Source organism: Rhamphochromis sp. 'chilingali', assembly GCF_963969265.1.
Source record: "Rhamphochromis sp. 'chilingali' genome assembly, chromosome: 20".
In the NCBI taxonomy this organism is placed as follows: Eukaryota; Metazoa; Chordata; class Actinopteri; order Cichliformes; family Cichlidae; genus Rhamphochromis; species Rhamphochromis sp. 'chilingali'.
In genome coordinates this window covers 24,142,579-24,159,050 of record NC_137947.1, presented here as the reverse complement: position 1 = coordinate 24,159,050, position 16,472 = coordinate 24,142,579, and the positions used below count along the sequence as shown (strand labels likewise).

The window sequence follows — 16,472 nt, the reverse complement described above, 5'->3', positions numbered from 1 at the left end:
GTGGTATAGTTGCAGTGTTGAGCTCCCTTTTCTAATAATATTTCATGTTTCAACTATTTTGTCCACAACAATAATCACAAAAAAGGAATATAGGCTAAATAACAGAAAGCACCTCTGTGTATAAAGCAATACAAATCAGCAGTGCTATGAAAACAGAATCAAGGAGACTCAAAAGAAGGTCAGTCAAATCAACATGACTACAGTTTGCTAGTTCACAAAAGTCTGCAGGCATACTGAATATACCTACAATCAGTGTGCTGGGAATCTCTCATTGTTTTATCAGGAAATTTGAATGAGGAAAAAAAATAAGGTGGTGATGGAAGAAGAAGAAGTATGGTTAATTACACCTCTATTTGTGAGCATTAACTCTTATTCCAACAAATCATACCCATAATGTCTAAGCCCAAATACACCAACAAACAAACAGAATCAAAGAACATGCAGTATATGGATTCACCCAGTGTTTGGTACATACAGTGCACAGGCCTTCAGTTTCTGAAGTGACTGTACTATTGCCACTGGCATCCAGTGAAGTGGCAACGGGCAAGAAATTCATCTGACGGTGGTAATGGGACCCCATCAAGTAGTCCCAGTCCTACAGGGAGAGGAAACAAAGATAAACACCAGTCAAAAAGATAGCTTTTAAAACCAGAGACCAAAACATCAAATACAGTCAGTAAAATGTTATGTGAACTGCAAAATGATCTTTGAGACATTTCTGTGCATTTGGTCACTTGACAAGACAGACCGCATTTTGGTCCAACTCATGGCTCTCCATTGTTTATAATTTGATTGGTAAGGGGATGCAGATCGTTAGCAAAATAGAAACAATAATATGAATGATGAATGAGTTTGGAGAAAAAAGGGAGAGGCATGCAATTCAAAGAACATCATCCCTATAGTGAAACACAGTGGTGGGAGTATTATGGAACTGGAACTGGGAATTTCATCAATTTAGTTTTGAAAGAAAACTTCAAGCAGCAGCAAACTGGGTCTGGATTGTCAGTTCGTCTGCCAACACAACGATGACCCAAAATATGAAGCACTAGATTTTAAAGACCAAAATGATGTTACAGCACAAAGCCCTGATCCTACTGAAAATGTGTGAGGTGAACTGAAGACAAAGGTCGAGTCTATCATCGGGGGGCTTATACTTTTCAGTTTGATTTTGTTTTTCGTGAAATAATTGTGTTTCTGTGGGCAAACTAAAATAATTTAGGTATCCAAATTAAAAATTGGGATGTTTGGAAAAAGCTATGCTGAACATACCTTGCTCTGACTTGGGAAAACCTTCAGAAATGAAATAATTCTAACAATTCTGCCCTCATCTTTACATCTTTGATGCAGCATGAAGACAACAGAGGTAAGAAGCTGACACTGTCGTCCAGTCTAATGTGGCTCACACATTTCTTCAGGTCACACACACACACACACACTACAGCCTAAGCCTCCAGCTAACTGACATTTTCCAACCATATTTTGCTCTAATGAGAACACATTACTTAAGAAGCCAACCAATAATTAGGAATATTTAAAGAAGACTGTGGAGGGGCCATTTCAAGGGTTAAGACTTGGGTTTCAGATTTAGGGTTACAGCAAGGGGAAAGGGAACACATTGTGCCAATGTGAATCTCCTCAATGACAAAAGCACAAATATGTGTAACTATGTTTAGGATTGTAGGACAGATTACAGTCCCCCCCCCCACTGCCCTCCCTCCTAAGAGTAAACTGGGATTTCCCATCACACAGAGTTCTCCATGACTGTACTGGTTTACTTCTGGTTGCTTCTTTTTTTTCTTTTTTTTACTAAAATGTATTTTTAAAATCTTTAGGTTAAAGGCTTTATTATGTCCTTAAAACTTATAAACACAATAGCAAAAGTAAACAGCAAACAAGCTAAAATGAAAATAGCTGAAACTGTTTCAAAACAACAGTTTCTAAAGCATGAATTTGACCTTTAAAATTACTGTTTAATATAAGAAAGAAAAAGAAAAATTTTTACACTATTTTAGATCATTAATTTAACCAGGGAACTCTTACAGAGAAACAAGAAATTATTTTTCCAGGAAATTCTGGCCAAGGGGCCACCACAAGCAGTATATAGAACAAATGTAACTTTAGTAACTGAGAAAATTAAGACATGGAAAGAAGTCAAGGGATGTTTCATGAGACTAGAAATCATTAGTGATATATATTACTTTCTAAAATCTGCAATTTGGGGGATTCAAAAGTATATAAGTATAATATAAGTATATTCAAGAGTATTGAAGCACTTTCTTTTTGCTGTGTTTTCTTTTATAACACTTGTTTCACTGTCTCACTATGTGAGACAACCCTTGCATACATAATTGATTGTTAAGGGATTATAAGTCTACAAGCTGTAATCAAGCTTGATAATTGTGCTCTAAAACATCACAACAGCTCACACTTAAGTAACACACCTCATCAGAACCTCCATCGGAGGGACGAGCCTTCTTGGCTGCAATCACTGGAGAGAGAGGCATTTCAAAATGCAGCTGTGAAAGTAGGAAGGAGGACAGGGAGCAAGGTCAAGACATGCAAATTACAGTTTAAAGCCACAATAGGATTTTTCTAGTCAAGAATTTAAAAAAAAAAAAAAAAAAAATAGTTCAAAGCAGACCAGGCTTTTGGCTGCCAAGAATCATTTTGTATTAATGTACAAGATTTTTACTGAAAGTTTCATTTTTAAATCTACTCAGTATGACTGCAAATGTCATTAATTATGAAACAAATTGGAAAGCCATTTCTACAATACATTAACTGGAAATTACAATTACAGTTTAAAAAACAAAATACAAATGCTGACTCACATTTCGTGTCCAGGTCAGGCGCTCGGTGTTGTAGCCCATCAGTGTCATGAAGCAGGTGACAAACAGGCTCCACTCTGTGTGGGCACTGGGACCTCCAGGTGCATTGTAGATGTTATACCATTTCACCAAAACCTGTTGCATTTAAAGAATTTAGCAAAACTAAATGAAAATAAAGAGTATATCTGCATGTTTGTGTGAAAATAAAGCCCTGAAAAACATAATTTTGTCATTCAGCCTCTTACTCTACCTAATGAGATCCTATACAATTTCTGCCAAAGCCTAATGAGGCTGTTATTGTATACATTTCCTTCTTTGTTTTTCCTTCTTGATTAGTTGGAGACAGTTAGTTGGTCAACTCTGATGTCATACTCTGTACACTAACCACGACTGAGTAACATTTAAATAAACATGATGGAGAGCTTACGCTCTAAAGGTTTCAGTGCTTATAAATAGCACAGCTTGAGGTTACCTTTCCTGAGTATAAAATTTCCTACACAATATCATACACAAGTCCCAGATTCAGACCATCCTTCTTGATGTCTGGATTTGGATTAAATTGCAAATACATTTACTTAAGACCATCAACACAAGTTTTCCCAATTTTTTGCCCTTCATTTCAGTTTGAAATGCATTTGTGAACATACGATGGCCAAATTCAATTATGTGAAACCTTTCCCAAAAAATTAAATCATGGGTAAAGATCCAGATCCAGACTGACCAATCACAGGTAGAATTTTCATGCAAACCCATCAATAGTTTTTTGAGTAATCATCTGAACGAACACGTACGCACGCACGCGCGCACACACCTCCTTGGTAGAGTTAATAATGCACTGAATTAAAATTATTGGCAGACTGGTTAAGTTGTTATTCTGAATCTTTGCTTGTCTGCGCACAATGTCAAGTTTTTAACTAATACATAATTTGTAACTGAAATTCCACATGTTCACTTCCACCAACCTTCATAGCAGCTTCCTTAGGCAGGATAAAACGAATTGCCTCAAGGCACTTTCTCACTGAAATACACGAAGGGGAACAAGGGAAATAGCAAAAGTGTCACAGTTCATGGTAGTTAGGTGTGAAATTCACAATCATATGAGGCAATTCAGAAAACACACATTTACTAACATTTTTTCTATATAATGGATGGAATTAGATAACCATTGTACAGTTTTATTAGTTATATTACGTTTAAGAATAATAATCATTAAGAATGTGAGAAAACAAAACATTAGTTTTTCTAAGATGCAATAATTTCAAAACAGGAAAAGATGAAATACATAAAAGGTTGCTGGTTGGATTCTCTCAGCTGTAGAAAATGGTGGAAATGTTATTGTAAAAGTGTTAAATTCAGTAAAACCACTGCCTGAATTCTAGGCTTAAAACTAGAGCTAAAACTTTCTAATACTTGTGCTACCAACCACAGACAAATGGAAGTTTAGAAACAAACACAAAAAAAGTGCAATACAATTATTTTTAACAGATTTTTTTTAATGAATCTCATCCTGATCTGACAATTTCCACCTATCATCCTCTACCCCCCAAAAAGAAAAATGGAAATTACAAACTAACTACCACAACAACAGTAATTAGCGCTACCATGTCTCCTAACAACTCTGGCCAATCAGATGCTTAATCAACATCACTGGGAATCTTAATTGGACACCCAGAGTTGGAAAGGTCAAGAAAGAGGTAGCTAAATGCCATTTCATTAGAGGAAGAAAGCCTTGTCTACAGGATCGATTACAAAATAATGGAGAGCAACATATGAACAAGACACAAAGGCAGGTACACAAGGCAGCAAGAGTGATACACACTGCTTAGTGACAATGAAGGCTTTAAAAATAAAAACGAACAAAAGCTAGAAGAGAAGGTTCATGGTCACAGTAGATCCACTAGTGGTAGACAACAGATGAAATCATCCAGCTGACCTCAAAGTTAATTGGTTAGAAAAAAAATATCTGTAATTTAGTTTAATTATTACAAAGTACATGGTCATCAGCTACTATGTGCTATTGGGAAATGAAATCATCGGGGAAATGAATAGGTCTGTCTGCTGTTATACCATAGAGTTTGTTTTACCAGCTGAGTGGTCTTTCCAGAAAAACAAACAGTAATTTTCCATTTCATGTGGAAAATCTTACATAAGAAAACGAAGCAGACAGAGCAGACAGTCAGAATCTTTGGAAAAGTTTGGAAGGTTTAAAGTTAAAAAAGGCATTTATTTTTTTAAGTTAATACCTTTGGATGATTATCTAAAAATGCTGATTAGATAATCAAAGGCTGTGGTACAACATAGCAAGAAAATATATATTATGCAAATCTGTTTGTTGGATCTTAAAAATGTTATTAACCCCCCCCGGCAGGTACTTTTAAACAACTGAAAGGATAATGACATTTCAGTAAAGCCAAAAGGTGAAAACCTTAACCAAAAAAAAAGAAAAAAAAGAAGTGGCAACAGTGGTTTTATCAGCAGTGGCAAAGATGCTGCCCCACATTTGTTTAGATAAAAGCTGCTAAAAGCTTTTAGTACTACCTGAAAAGAAGAAGATCCCTCCATTTTTATTCCCACTGTGAACTGATGTTAATGGTTTAGCAAAAGAACAGGCTTTTTAAAAACAGTGAAAACACCAAATAGATTTGTTGACTAATTTTTACATCAAGCCTGTGTAAGAGATTACACAATAAGAGCAGATGTGGATATCTGTGCTTCTGCACATCTAAAAACAACTGTGTCATCTTTCCAATTCACCTCAGCATAGCAGGCCATCTGTTTCCAGATATTTTATTACCAGAGGTTCAGACACACATTACATTTCGCTTTCAGTTCATACATGTATGACCTTTCCTTTCCATTTCCTGAAGTAGTTATGATGCACAACATCATTCTGTTAAGCCATATATAAAGATTTGAGCTACATCTATTATTTACAATAGATTTAACTATCCTCTTTAATAGATTAAAAAAAAAAAATTAACAATTCTGGTGTTGTGAAAGTGTTTATCAGTGTAATGTTTTGTGCTTGCTGCCCATGTGTGTCTGCCTCATAATGGTCCTCAAGACATCAAGATTATATGTCACTGTGGACACGATGCAGAGAGGCTCTCAAACCTAATTAAAGGACCTCACCGCACTGACTAAGCGATCTGTGTGTGGTCTCACTTAAAATGTACACGCCAACATTGTCGGCTGCAATGTCAACTCTTAAATGTGTGAGAGCGTTTCTTTGATTTATTTTTTTTAAATGTATATATGTGTGACTCACCCAGGTCTGAAGTAGCAATCTCTGGGATAGAAATCCTCAGCATTGTGCCAATGCTTAGTTCCTGGAGAAATTGTGGAGACAGATTGTGCATACATTTAAATTATACTCTTTAAGTTCAATTTCACATCAATTTTATATCAGTGCAAAACAGCTGTTTGTGAGCACAAAACTGATAAAAGACCTCAACAGAGAAAGCCTGATTGCAAATCTCAGAAAAAAGAAACTGGTGTGTGCAATAACTCATTGTCTTCGGGTATACTAGACAGAAACACTAAACAACAGCAAATAACATTTAATTACATGCAGTCAGAAACTTCCTGGCTGCAACTTAAGCTGATTAAACTTTCAAGCACTACTCCAATCACTGATGTCACATCAGGCGTTCTTACAGCATTTTGTCAAAAGTGCAACACACATGAAATTTTCAACCCATAACTTGAAACAAAATGCTTCGAAATATTTCAAATAAAGATTCCTGTATTGATTTGTCATAAAATAAGTAGTCTGATCTTCATCTATAATTAATCTCTGCCTGTACATCCTGTAAAGATCACACCATAAGTAAAACTTGCTAACACCTTTGTTCATGTGTTCATTATAAGAAAAAGATTGAAAAAGGAAAGTTTTGAAGGACAGAATAGAAAGTAACCATTAAAAACAATTACAAAACATCCCATGTTTGCAAAAGACAAAATGGAGGTTTAACAAAACTTCTTTGCTTTGTTGTTAGGCAAGCTAAACCTGGACCTTCGGTGAAAATTAACAATGTTGAGTTTAGAAGTGAAGAAAAAAATAAATAAATTAAAAAAAAAAAAAGCACTGCACAACAACACCTAAACGTCTACGCAACTCCGAAGAATGGTTTAGTTGTGTTAGGGATGCCTTGAGTCTTTGTTAAAAGAACGATGAATTCTAAATTGTATTCTTTATGCCGGGTCAAGGCATTTCTGGTGTCCAATTCTGGTGTGACTGTGAATGTGAATGAGGACTGTCTCTCTCTATTAGCCTTGTGATGGACTGGCGACCTTCCTAGGGTGTACCTCAGGTGGATTTCAGGGCCTTTGTGACCTGAAACTTGGGAGAGTTGGTGGTGTTGGTGATGCAACAAGACAATGACCTAAAGCACACCAGTAAGTCAACAACAGAATAACAGAATTTTTTAAAACGTGCGTTGAAATGGTCAAGTCAAAAGAGTCCCGTCTTCAACCAAATGACTTCCTCTCTCTGCTGGGTTTAATCAAGACATCCCAGAAATACTGATGAACTGAAACAGTTACATGAACACTCCAACAATTCTTCCTGTTGATGTGCAAGTCTAAGAAGCAGCTTCTTGATGCTAAAGAAAACTCAACAAGATATAAATTATAGGGTTCACTTAATATTTCATGATTGCTTGCACTCGTTTTACTTTTCTTCATTTTTTCATTATGTGTTTTATCCAATTGTAAAGTGTCCTTGGGTGTCTTGAATTATTATTACTATATTATTATTGCTATACTTTACGAGTAATCAGTTCACAAGTTGCGGTAATTCCGAGCATTTCCTGTCCTGCAATTATGTATACAGCAGCATTTTTCTGTTGCAGCAAGTTATATCCAATTATTCTACCAGCTGCATCACAGCTAATATCATCAGCTGAAAAGAAAAATAACCAAATCAGTCACTGAGAGCATGCAACTTTCACATTTTCACCAGGATTATAACTGTATATTTCCAATTATTTTGAATAGCTGTGCTCTAGATGGAAAAACAGACCAAAACCTCTCATCACATTTTCTCCAGCAGGTTTTGTCCTGTTCTTGTCATTTTTTCATGAAAGAAACCCTGATGTGAAACTCAACAGGAGCAGGAGGTTTGAAAAGTCCAGTGCGCCGCATTAGGAACAATTAGTCTCTGGATTGACATATTGAGGTCTCAAACAGAAATTCAATGAGCAAAGTCAAAAGAGCAGCAGCCTGCAGACAGAAAGCTTTCTGATGATGTATAAGAGAAAGAAACAGTGATGTTTGGCTGGTGTGTAACTTAGAGAATAATGTAAAGTCCTGGAGCTGAAGAGAGTGTCTAGACCAAGTCTGACAGGATTAACCCAAGAGGCAGAAACACGAACAACGTTGCTTTTGTAACCGTCATTCACAAATATGAATGTGCCTGAATCACTTGTGCAGACACAGATAGACATTAGAAACAAGAAACAACACCTTAAGGGAGAGTCTCCCTATGTTGTCGTGGTGCAGTAGCAGTCAGTCCAAATTTCACTTGATGCGTTTTTACCCTCCACTGCACTGACAGCTGACAACCATCTTTTGGCAGTTTGTATCCGAAAAGTCCCCTTCTAATAATCAGCTCTGTATATGTCATTAAACTCAGATGAGTTAAAAAATTAGGACACCAAACATTAATTTGAACTTGTGTTTTGTTTTGGCTTTGATTTGATTACATCATCTGTTTCTTGTACTGACTGTGAGTGTGTGGATGACCGATCATCTGAGTTAATTCCCCATGATTACAAAACACACGTTTTACCTATTGTTGAGGGAAAAAAAGGGATCAATGCCATCTATGTTAAACACAGAAAACCTACCAGAGTCACCCGGTTGCAGACAGGATCACGTAAGGCATTGATGTAGGGTGTGGCTGGCTGAAATGTGTAATCCTCCAAAAAGGAAGCATCATGGTGTTTAATGTTTGGACCCCTTAGCCCTGTCACTGGTGAAGGCATGGCATCCTGAAGAGAGGTGTTAAAATAGAGAGGTGAACCAAAGGAGTCAAATGTACCAGATATACAGTACACACTTAAAAAGCAAAGAAAAGTGCATTTACAATGCATGTTAATACCTCATCAAGTCTTTGGAGATGCCTACTGCCAGCGTTAGCAGGTGTGCTAACAGTTTCCACTGGAGTGCTGCGGTGAGGGAGGTGATTGGTCAGGCTGAAGGAGGGTGACAACAGTCCAGGCACAAACACCTTGCTGACCTAGGTGACAGCCAAGAAAGCAATCCCATGATTCATTACACCGTTAAATAAATAAATAAATAAATAAATAAATCAAAAAATCTGAGAACTCAATTGTCATCTACAGGAAGCAAAGGCAGCTGTGCTTACCCTGGTGATTCCTGTATAGAGAACCAAACTACCACAGGCCTCCAGAACTAGCATGGCATCTATACTCTGAGGAGCAAAGTTTCATTGTCAGAAACACGTTGAATGTTACTCCAAAAAAACCAAACAAACAAACAAAAAAAACCTGCTGTAATTTCCCCAACTGTCAACAACTTAATACAAAGAAAATTATCAAATATTCACACAAGATGCTAGAACCTGTAAATGTGCATACTTAAAAAAAATAACTTAAAAGTTGAAATGATAATGAATAAACATAAATCACTGGTTTCTGCTCCAAAATTCAAGCATCCAACTCCATAGTTTTCCTGGGTGACCTCAGGTCACATGGTAGTTTTACCATCCAGACGATGGAGAAAACTAAACGTTTCAGGAAAGAATGACCAACCTGATCTAAACTAGAAAAAACATTTTGCTATTAGACTTTTTTGATAGGCATGGACTGGACATAACCACCACTATGATAAATAATTACAGTTTTATTTTTAAAGTTTTAATTACAGTTTTTCACAAAATCCTTTGTGAAACAGATTTATCTCATGTATATACACACATTAGTTCCTGTAGGTAGCAAGGAAAACCTTAATTATATCTTGCAAAACTTGTAATCATCCGGATAAGATTAAAAAAAAAATAAAAATAAAAAATAAAAATACAGGAAGGCCTCCTACACAATGTTTACAGCCTGCTAAGGGCTATTTTCAGCACAGTACAGCACCATAAACTTCATACAGACTCTTGACTCTAATGAATACCGTTTTCCCCCGTTTTAACTTTTGCGCTTTCCCTTTCAACTCTCCATGATAGAATTTTATAATGCACCTGCAGAGGCTCCGCATCTTTAGCAGGGATGGTTGTGACAGAGGGGAAGATGAGCTGTGACGTATCATTGCTCTCAATAAACTTCACACATCTGCAGAAAATAAAATGATCATGAAAAAAAAAAAAAGTTAACTTGTGAACTCACATTTCACAACAAATTAAGGTGGACAAAGATGTGTGTATGTTTGTTTACCTGAGCTGTTGGTGAGATTCCACCAGGAAACACAAGTAATGATTCTCACAGAGATCAGAGGTCAGGAATACTTTAGATGCCTGGCTGCTCATTTCCCTGTAAATGGTAAAAAGAGATGCTAACTGATGTCAAACAGCAGAATTTGCTAAATTGGAACAGCCTAAAGCAACAGAAAGAACTGTATTACATAGAATACAAATGATGTCTTTAAAAAAAAAAAAAAAAAAAAAAGTTGTGTATTATGCAAACACAAAGAACAAGTTGCTCACAAACTTTGATCTAAAGGCTAATGAACAACTTTGCAAGACCATTCAAGCTTTCATTGCTTATTGTTTTTTCCTTTACTGATTAAAATAGTCTCACATTTACAATACGACAAAAGAGTTACAGGCTTAAAAGCAATTTTTACATTTTTAAGAGCGACCTTTGAGCTAAAACTAGTCAAAAGCTTTGAAGTTAGATTTCAATGCTGCCAATTACCTGTTGGAGCCAGCAGTTACCGCCTCACTCCATAGCTGCTCCATGCAGAGGTCAGGTATGATAGGTTCCATCTCTGGGACCAACACTGTCTCATTGATAGTACTGTTGGGAGATGCTAACAAGCCATGGTGCCCCCTGGGGGATGAGCTGTGCAAAGACGTGTTGAAACGAGCCACACCTGAAAAGGATGGAGCTGCCATGCCTGGAGAGTGGGCACGGCTGAGACAGGAGGACAGGGGATAAGCATTTTTCAGTTTTTACCTATTATGGGTATGGTCCTCATTGGCAAGGTTAACCTCACCTGAGGGCGGCCATGTTGGATATACTCGGAGAATGAACTCGAGAGTGAGTTCCTGGTGAGGATGTGACAATCCTGCTCTGGTGGCTGTGCAAAGCACTGTAGTGGAGGGGAGAGCTGGAACCAACAGCACTGCAGGAAGAAAAACAGTAACCAGGTCAGATGCTGACGTTTTGGTCTCTAAGTTTATAACTTGTAATTATTTTTAAGGCAATATAATCCATTAAGTATCACTTTATTGTTCAGTCTGTATGACACAGCAGCAACCCCAATAACTGAGGAGCTGTCTTTAGACAGTGGGACTTTTGCTTTACTCAGAAATGTAACAAGACGCTAACTAATTCCTGCCCGTCTGCTAATCACTTGATTAGGCTGCTCCACTTTCAGTACCTTGTTCCAGTCCCAAGACCATGCCCACTTGGACCAGTGCCACCAGGGGAGTCATGACGGGAGACATTCCGCAAATGAGAAGTGAGAAAGCCTGAAGCCATCAGACCCAACGGTGTCCCAACCGGTTCTGCCGGACACCGCAGGACTGTAGAGCGCTCCTGACAGGGTTAAAAGGCTTTAGTTTAGGAAGAACTTAGTTGGTTTTAGTGTCTTTGTGTGTATTTATGATCACTCACATCATGTGTGACTTTGCGCAGAGTCCAGACAGAGTGTATTCCTTGAACTGTGTCATATGATACAACTATAGACGGCTGACAGCAGGTGAACACTATCTTCATGGCCGAGTCAGACACATACTGCACACGGGAGCCTTCAAACAGGCCTGGAAAAAAGAATACGCACAAATTCAGGAAAAATATGAAATACGTTCACAAGATCTCATTCTGAGAAGATCAGTGTCTCATACCTGCAGGTTTACACACAACTGGTGCGATCTCATCTAGAGGATGCAGCATGCTGAAAACTGTGGGCAGAGGTTCCCTGTATGGGGTGGAATAAGAGCTCAATCCCTCGTTTATATACTTTATGTTTGTGTATGTAGGTCAGTGTAGAAATGTCTGTCACTACATTATTTCACATGGATGCACTGATTAATCGAAACATGTGTCATGTAGAATAGAATGCCTTTATTGTCACTATACAGTTGTACAATGAGATACAATGAGATACAGAGATACAGATGTACTTGTGAAGGCATGTGATTGCAAGTGCAGAGTGTGAGCACATACCCAGGGGGGCTGAAATGTGCATCATTTGCTGTGTTTTTACGTTCCATAAGAAGTCCAAACTTTGTTGCCCACACATTTGACACCTTGAAAAGAAAAGACAGTACAGACTCATGAAACATTTTTAACAGATGTCTGGTATCAACAATTTTTAAAAACACTGATGGCAGCCGATGGTACTCCCCAGCCTCCTAGTAGAAGTATGAATTTCCAAATTTTACATCGCCTTGTTCTCATGAGGTCAAGGTTTCTGAGATTCAAACTAGTACAAGATTTTTAGTAGATACACCGATGGTATAATTTTCAAAATCCTATGTGACTTCATTCTTAAGTTATTGCATTCACAAACTTGGGTGTCCATATAGCCCCCTTAAATGCTAAACCATTCAATATTTTGACCTGCATTTAAAACAATACAAAAAACTGCATTCTGTTTACACAGACCCATCCTGACCAGTAAATAATAAAATTCATAGTTAGGTTAAATTTTGTCCAACAATCATGAATAAAGTCTCTGTCAGATATTTATTTTAAGGCTAGAGGTGCCACTTGTTTTCTTTGCTTTCCTAGAGTAGTTTAATACAGCCTTATATAAATGAATATTGAAAAACTGACAATATTCACAAAACTTTGCATTTTACATCCCAGCTATTAAAATTCTTATTTAAAAAAATGGTTACTTGTACTATTTTTAAATTATCTTGAATAACTTTCTATTGAAACTAATACTAATGATATTCACTGCCACTTAAAAACAGCACTGAAAGGTTAAGAAAAGTGCAACACCCTGAGAGCTTCAGTGTCAGGGACACCACAGCAGTGGGGATTCTTCCTGTCACAAAGGCTCTCACAAGGTGTTTCTTGCCTTTCTCACAACACCAACCCACGGTTTGCTTGCCCCTTTATTTAATTCAGTTATTTAGTAAGAGTGTATGTCCAACCTTTCCCGTAAGAAAATATCAAATGCTTTATCACGAATGCCTCAAGTTTAAAAAAACAAAAAAACAAAACTCAAACGTTGAAAACACATCCTGAAATCAAATTATATTTTGTTGGTGTGCAACAGACTACTGAGTGAAAGACACTCGTAAATACACAAAGCTATGCACACACATAAACTCACACACACTTACTTCCCACTATCAGTGATGCAAATGTTCTATCATTACTGGTTAACCAGAAAATGGTTAACCAATAATGGTCTCTGAGAAATATCCCTAATCCAAACGTGGTGGGTTGTGTGGTTTTAGTTCAGCAGCGAGGTGGGGTAATGTTTCAGAGACTTATGCATCCACTAATCAAATTATCCTTTTATTCAGCAGTGTTCTGGAACATGGGAGACACACAAAGAAGCCTGCAGTTACTGCTGCATGTCAGCTTGCATCTGTGTTGAGGTGAAAGTTTAGGTAGTGGAGGTCCAACTGAGTCACACAGATTTAAAAGAATTTTGTGGCTCATGTGTAGACCCATCTCTTTCGCTGGATATAAACATTCCCCATTAATATTGCTTTATACCTCACCTGGAAGGGCAGTGGTGAGATGAAGTCTTTTCCAGTCATGGTGTGAACATTAACACAGCTACTCTGGACAATACACACTGTGAGCTCCACTTCTTCATCTGCAAAACATTAAAAACATTCTGTGTTTTGTTCATCAGGACTGCAATATGAATAAGCAAAAAACTGCACAAAAAGACACAGTACCATCATTCTTCTTGTGAGGAGCAGCAAAGTTGCACCACAAGGCCTGGAAATAATACAAAAAAAAAAAAAAAAAACTGTTTCAAGTCTTAGAGCACAGAATCCTGACAATCATCGTGGGTGATATACAATCTATATAGTAAAGCAAAAGCCATACTGATTCCTGACAGAAAACAAGATGGTCCCTCATTTGCCCTTAGAAATGAGAATGGACAAGCACAATTATGAGAGACCATGTAGTACACAAAACAATTAGAAACAGACCTGCTGCACTGGGCTGTCAACAGTGAAGGCCTTATATACACTGGAAGCTTGAGCCCTACTACCCTGGCTCCAGACAACCACGTTTCCTGCTGCATAGAGTTCTTCTTCAAATTCCACATCTTCCTCTTTGACTCCCTTGCAGCCCTTCCTAAGCTGCCAAAATTCCTGTCATTCAAAACACATCAACACAAAAACCAAATCAAAACCACATTTGAGCTTAACAACACATTAAGTACTGCAGTGCAGCAGTGTTGTAACAATTGCACTGACTATATTAGTGTAAAAAAATAATTAAAGATTTAAAGTAATTAAAGATATGTTAATGAAAAAACAAATTTAAACGCTTTAGGTGTATTCTATTTACCATTTTCCTTCTTATATTTTTACTGTTTAATACACACCAGTTCCTCTGAAGAGCAGGTCAGGAGAACAATTCAGGCTATCCATTAAATAAGACTGTTAGATGGCCCACTCCTATTATGAAAAATTATAGATCATAATACTAGACACTCTCACCCTCTCTCTCTCCTGCAGACTGACTTCCTGCAGGGACCCCACCAGGCCAGCAGCACCATCTGATGCCCACAGCTCGGAGGCAGGCTGGAGCTCTCTGAGCTGCAGGTTGAAGGCGTTTGGATGGTTCCTGCAGTGCTCGCGGCCAAACGGGACAAATGACTGCAATTCCCCTGCGGCAATCATCGTGGCTGTCTCTTCATACACGACTTCCGACATGAGTTTCAGATATCAGCATTATTTCTGGGAAGAACAGAGTTTGAGGTATAAATAACAGTATTTAAAAGCAAGCAAGACCTTTTTTCAGACACAACTGAAGAGCATCACCAATTTGCGCCATACCAGTCCGTTTAGCTGTAGTATTCATAGCCATTATTTAATACGATAAAAAATAAAGTATAGATCCTCGAGACAAGTTTACTGTAGTACTTAAGAACAAAGAGTTTCACATAAACTGTTCTCTTCTGTCATTTTCTCTTTATGACATTAATGATGACATCACTTTTATCAGTAGCTTATCTGTAAAGTACTGTGAATACCAGTGAGTATAAGATGAGGTGTAAATACACTTCCTCTGCGTAAATAACTTTAATTTACTTGACTGAAGGACAGATTGCATTACTGGTGGCTAAAAAATGTTCTCTATTAACACATCGACAACTTAGCTGGCTGAAGCAGGCTCACTGGACCTTTACTATTACTAAAACTATCCCGTTAGAGGGGTCAACATAGTAGGAGATAGAAATCTCATTAACAATTTCCACAGGACTTCCACGGTAGCAAGTTTCTGTTGACTTTGATAGACGCGACATGCTAGAAGTTAGCTGGAAGTTCTTACCTCAAAAACTCCCCCAAACAAAGTTCGGTACTCTACAGAAACTAAGACGCTGTAAATTACATAAATATACAACTTGACAGTCAGCTATGAGTCTGCATGCTGACACTAAACACCATTGAAACGGCCCGACTAGCATGCTAGCTATCGTTAGCTGCAGCTAGCTTTCAGCTTACAAGGAGACATTTAGCCGCTAACCTGATATTAAGGAATAGTCTGGCCCTTGTCGCGGAGTCCTTATCTTTCCTTTCAATGCGTCTCGCTTGAGCACAACGTTGTCACCCTACAAACATAAAAACAAGTGGCAAATTCCGTATTCGCCTATAGCAGGTTTTCAAATGAGCGCGGACATCTTTGCTGTCCCGACATCCCATTCCTCCACGAGTCAGCCAATCAGCAGCGAGGAGGCGATATGTTGACATCTGATAGGCTGCCTCTGTCAGAGCTATGGACACTGCTGTGAAAGACTGATGATCAGGATGTCTTATGTAAGTAATTCAGCCATAAATTAAAAATATAATATAATTAATATAAAATAGAATTTAAAAAATAAAATAATAGTATTTCTAGAAAATCTAGGTATATATAGATATATGAAGATGAAAAATAAATAAATAAAATGAAACTCAGTTGTTTATGTCTTTCTTTAGGGACATTTACTATTAGAGACCATTGGTAAATTTGCACTTGAGGCTTCCAGTAAGGTGAAAGCTGTCGGAAAGGAAAGCAAGAGGCTCAGAGATGTCGAGGATATAAATAATACTGCATAATACTACAAATATTATGTCTTGTAGCAATAAAATGTTTTTGAATATCTATTAAAGTTATTTAAAGCTGCAATTTGATTATGCATTATCCCCATATTTCTGCTGTTCAATCCTTCTATATGTGAGGGCCAGTCTATAAGAACAAATTGGGTTTAAAAGAAGGATGGCTTTAAAGAAAGATAATCTAAAATATTTTTAGACAGCGAATA

The 16,472-nt window shown here is 37.5% G+C and overlaps 1 protein-coding gene across 2 annotated transcripts in view; it reads right to left on the bottom strand.

The window, feature by feature from the left end:
• anapc1 (anaphase promoting complex subunit 1) overlaps positions 1-15,867 on the bottom strand; it is a 63,758-nt gene extending 47,891 nt beyond the window's left edge. For both annotated transcript variants that reach the window (XM_080868636.1, XM_080868637.1), the window contains exons 1-21: positions 15,695-15,867; positions 14,665-14,904; positions 14,149-14,313; positions 13,888-13,930; positions 13,705-13,802; positions 12,188-12,270; positions 11,866-11,939; positions 11,636-11,781; positions 11,400-11,557; positions 11,013-11,141; positions 10,712-10,930; positions 10,232-10,327; positions 10,039-10,129; positions 9,199-9,264; positions 8,932-9,069; positions 8,678-8,821; positions 6,097-6,157; positions 3,791-3,846; positions 2,832-2,963; positions 2,442-2,516; positions 476-595 (exon numbers count right to left, since the gene is read on the bottom strand). In XM_080868636.1, coding sequence (XP_080724762.1) covers positions 476-595; positions 2,442-2,516; positions 2,832-2,963; positions 3,791-3,846; positions 6,097-6,157; positions 8,678-8,821; positions 8,932-9,069; positions 9,199-9,264; positions 10,039-10,129; positions 10,232-10,327; positions 10,712-10,930; positions 11,013-11,141; positions 11,400-11,557; positions 11,636-11,781; positions 11,866-11,939; positions 12,188-12,270; positions 13,705-13,802; positions 13,888-13,930; positions 14,149-14,313; positions 14,665-14,880 — 2,310 coding nt within the window. In that variant the 5' untranslated portion in view covers positions 14,881-14,904; positions 15,695-15,867. The remainder of the gene's footprint in view (positions 1-475; positions 596-2,441; positions 2,517-2,831; positions 2,964-3,790; positions 3,847-6,096; positions 6,158-8,677; positions 8,822-8,931; positions 9,070-9,198; positions 9,265-10,038; positions 10,130-10,231; positions 10,328-10,711; positions 10,931-11,012; positions 11,142-11,399; positions 11,558-11,635; positions 11,782-11,865; positions 11,940-12,187; positions 12,271-13,704; positions 13,803-13,887; positions 13,931-14,148; positions 14,314-14,664; positions 14,905-15,694) is intronic.
• Between the last annotated feature and the right edge of the window lie 605 nt (positions 15,868-16,472).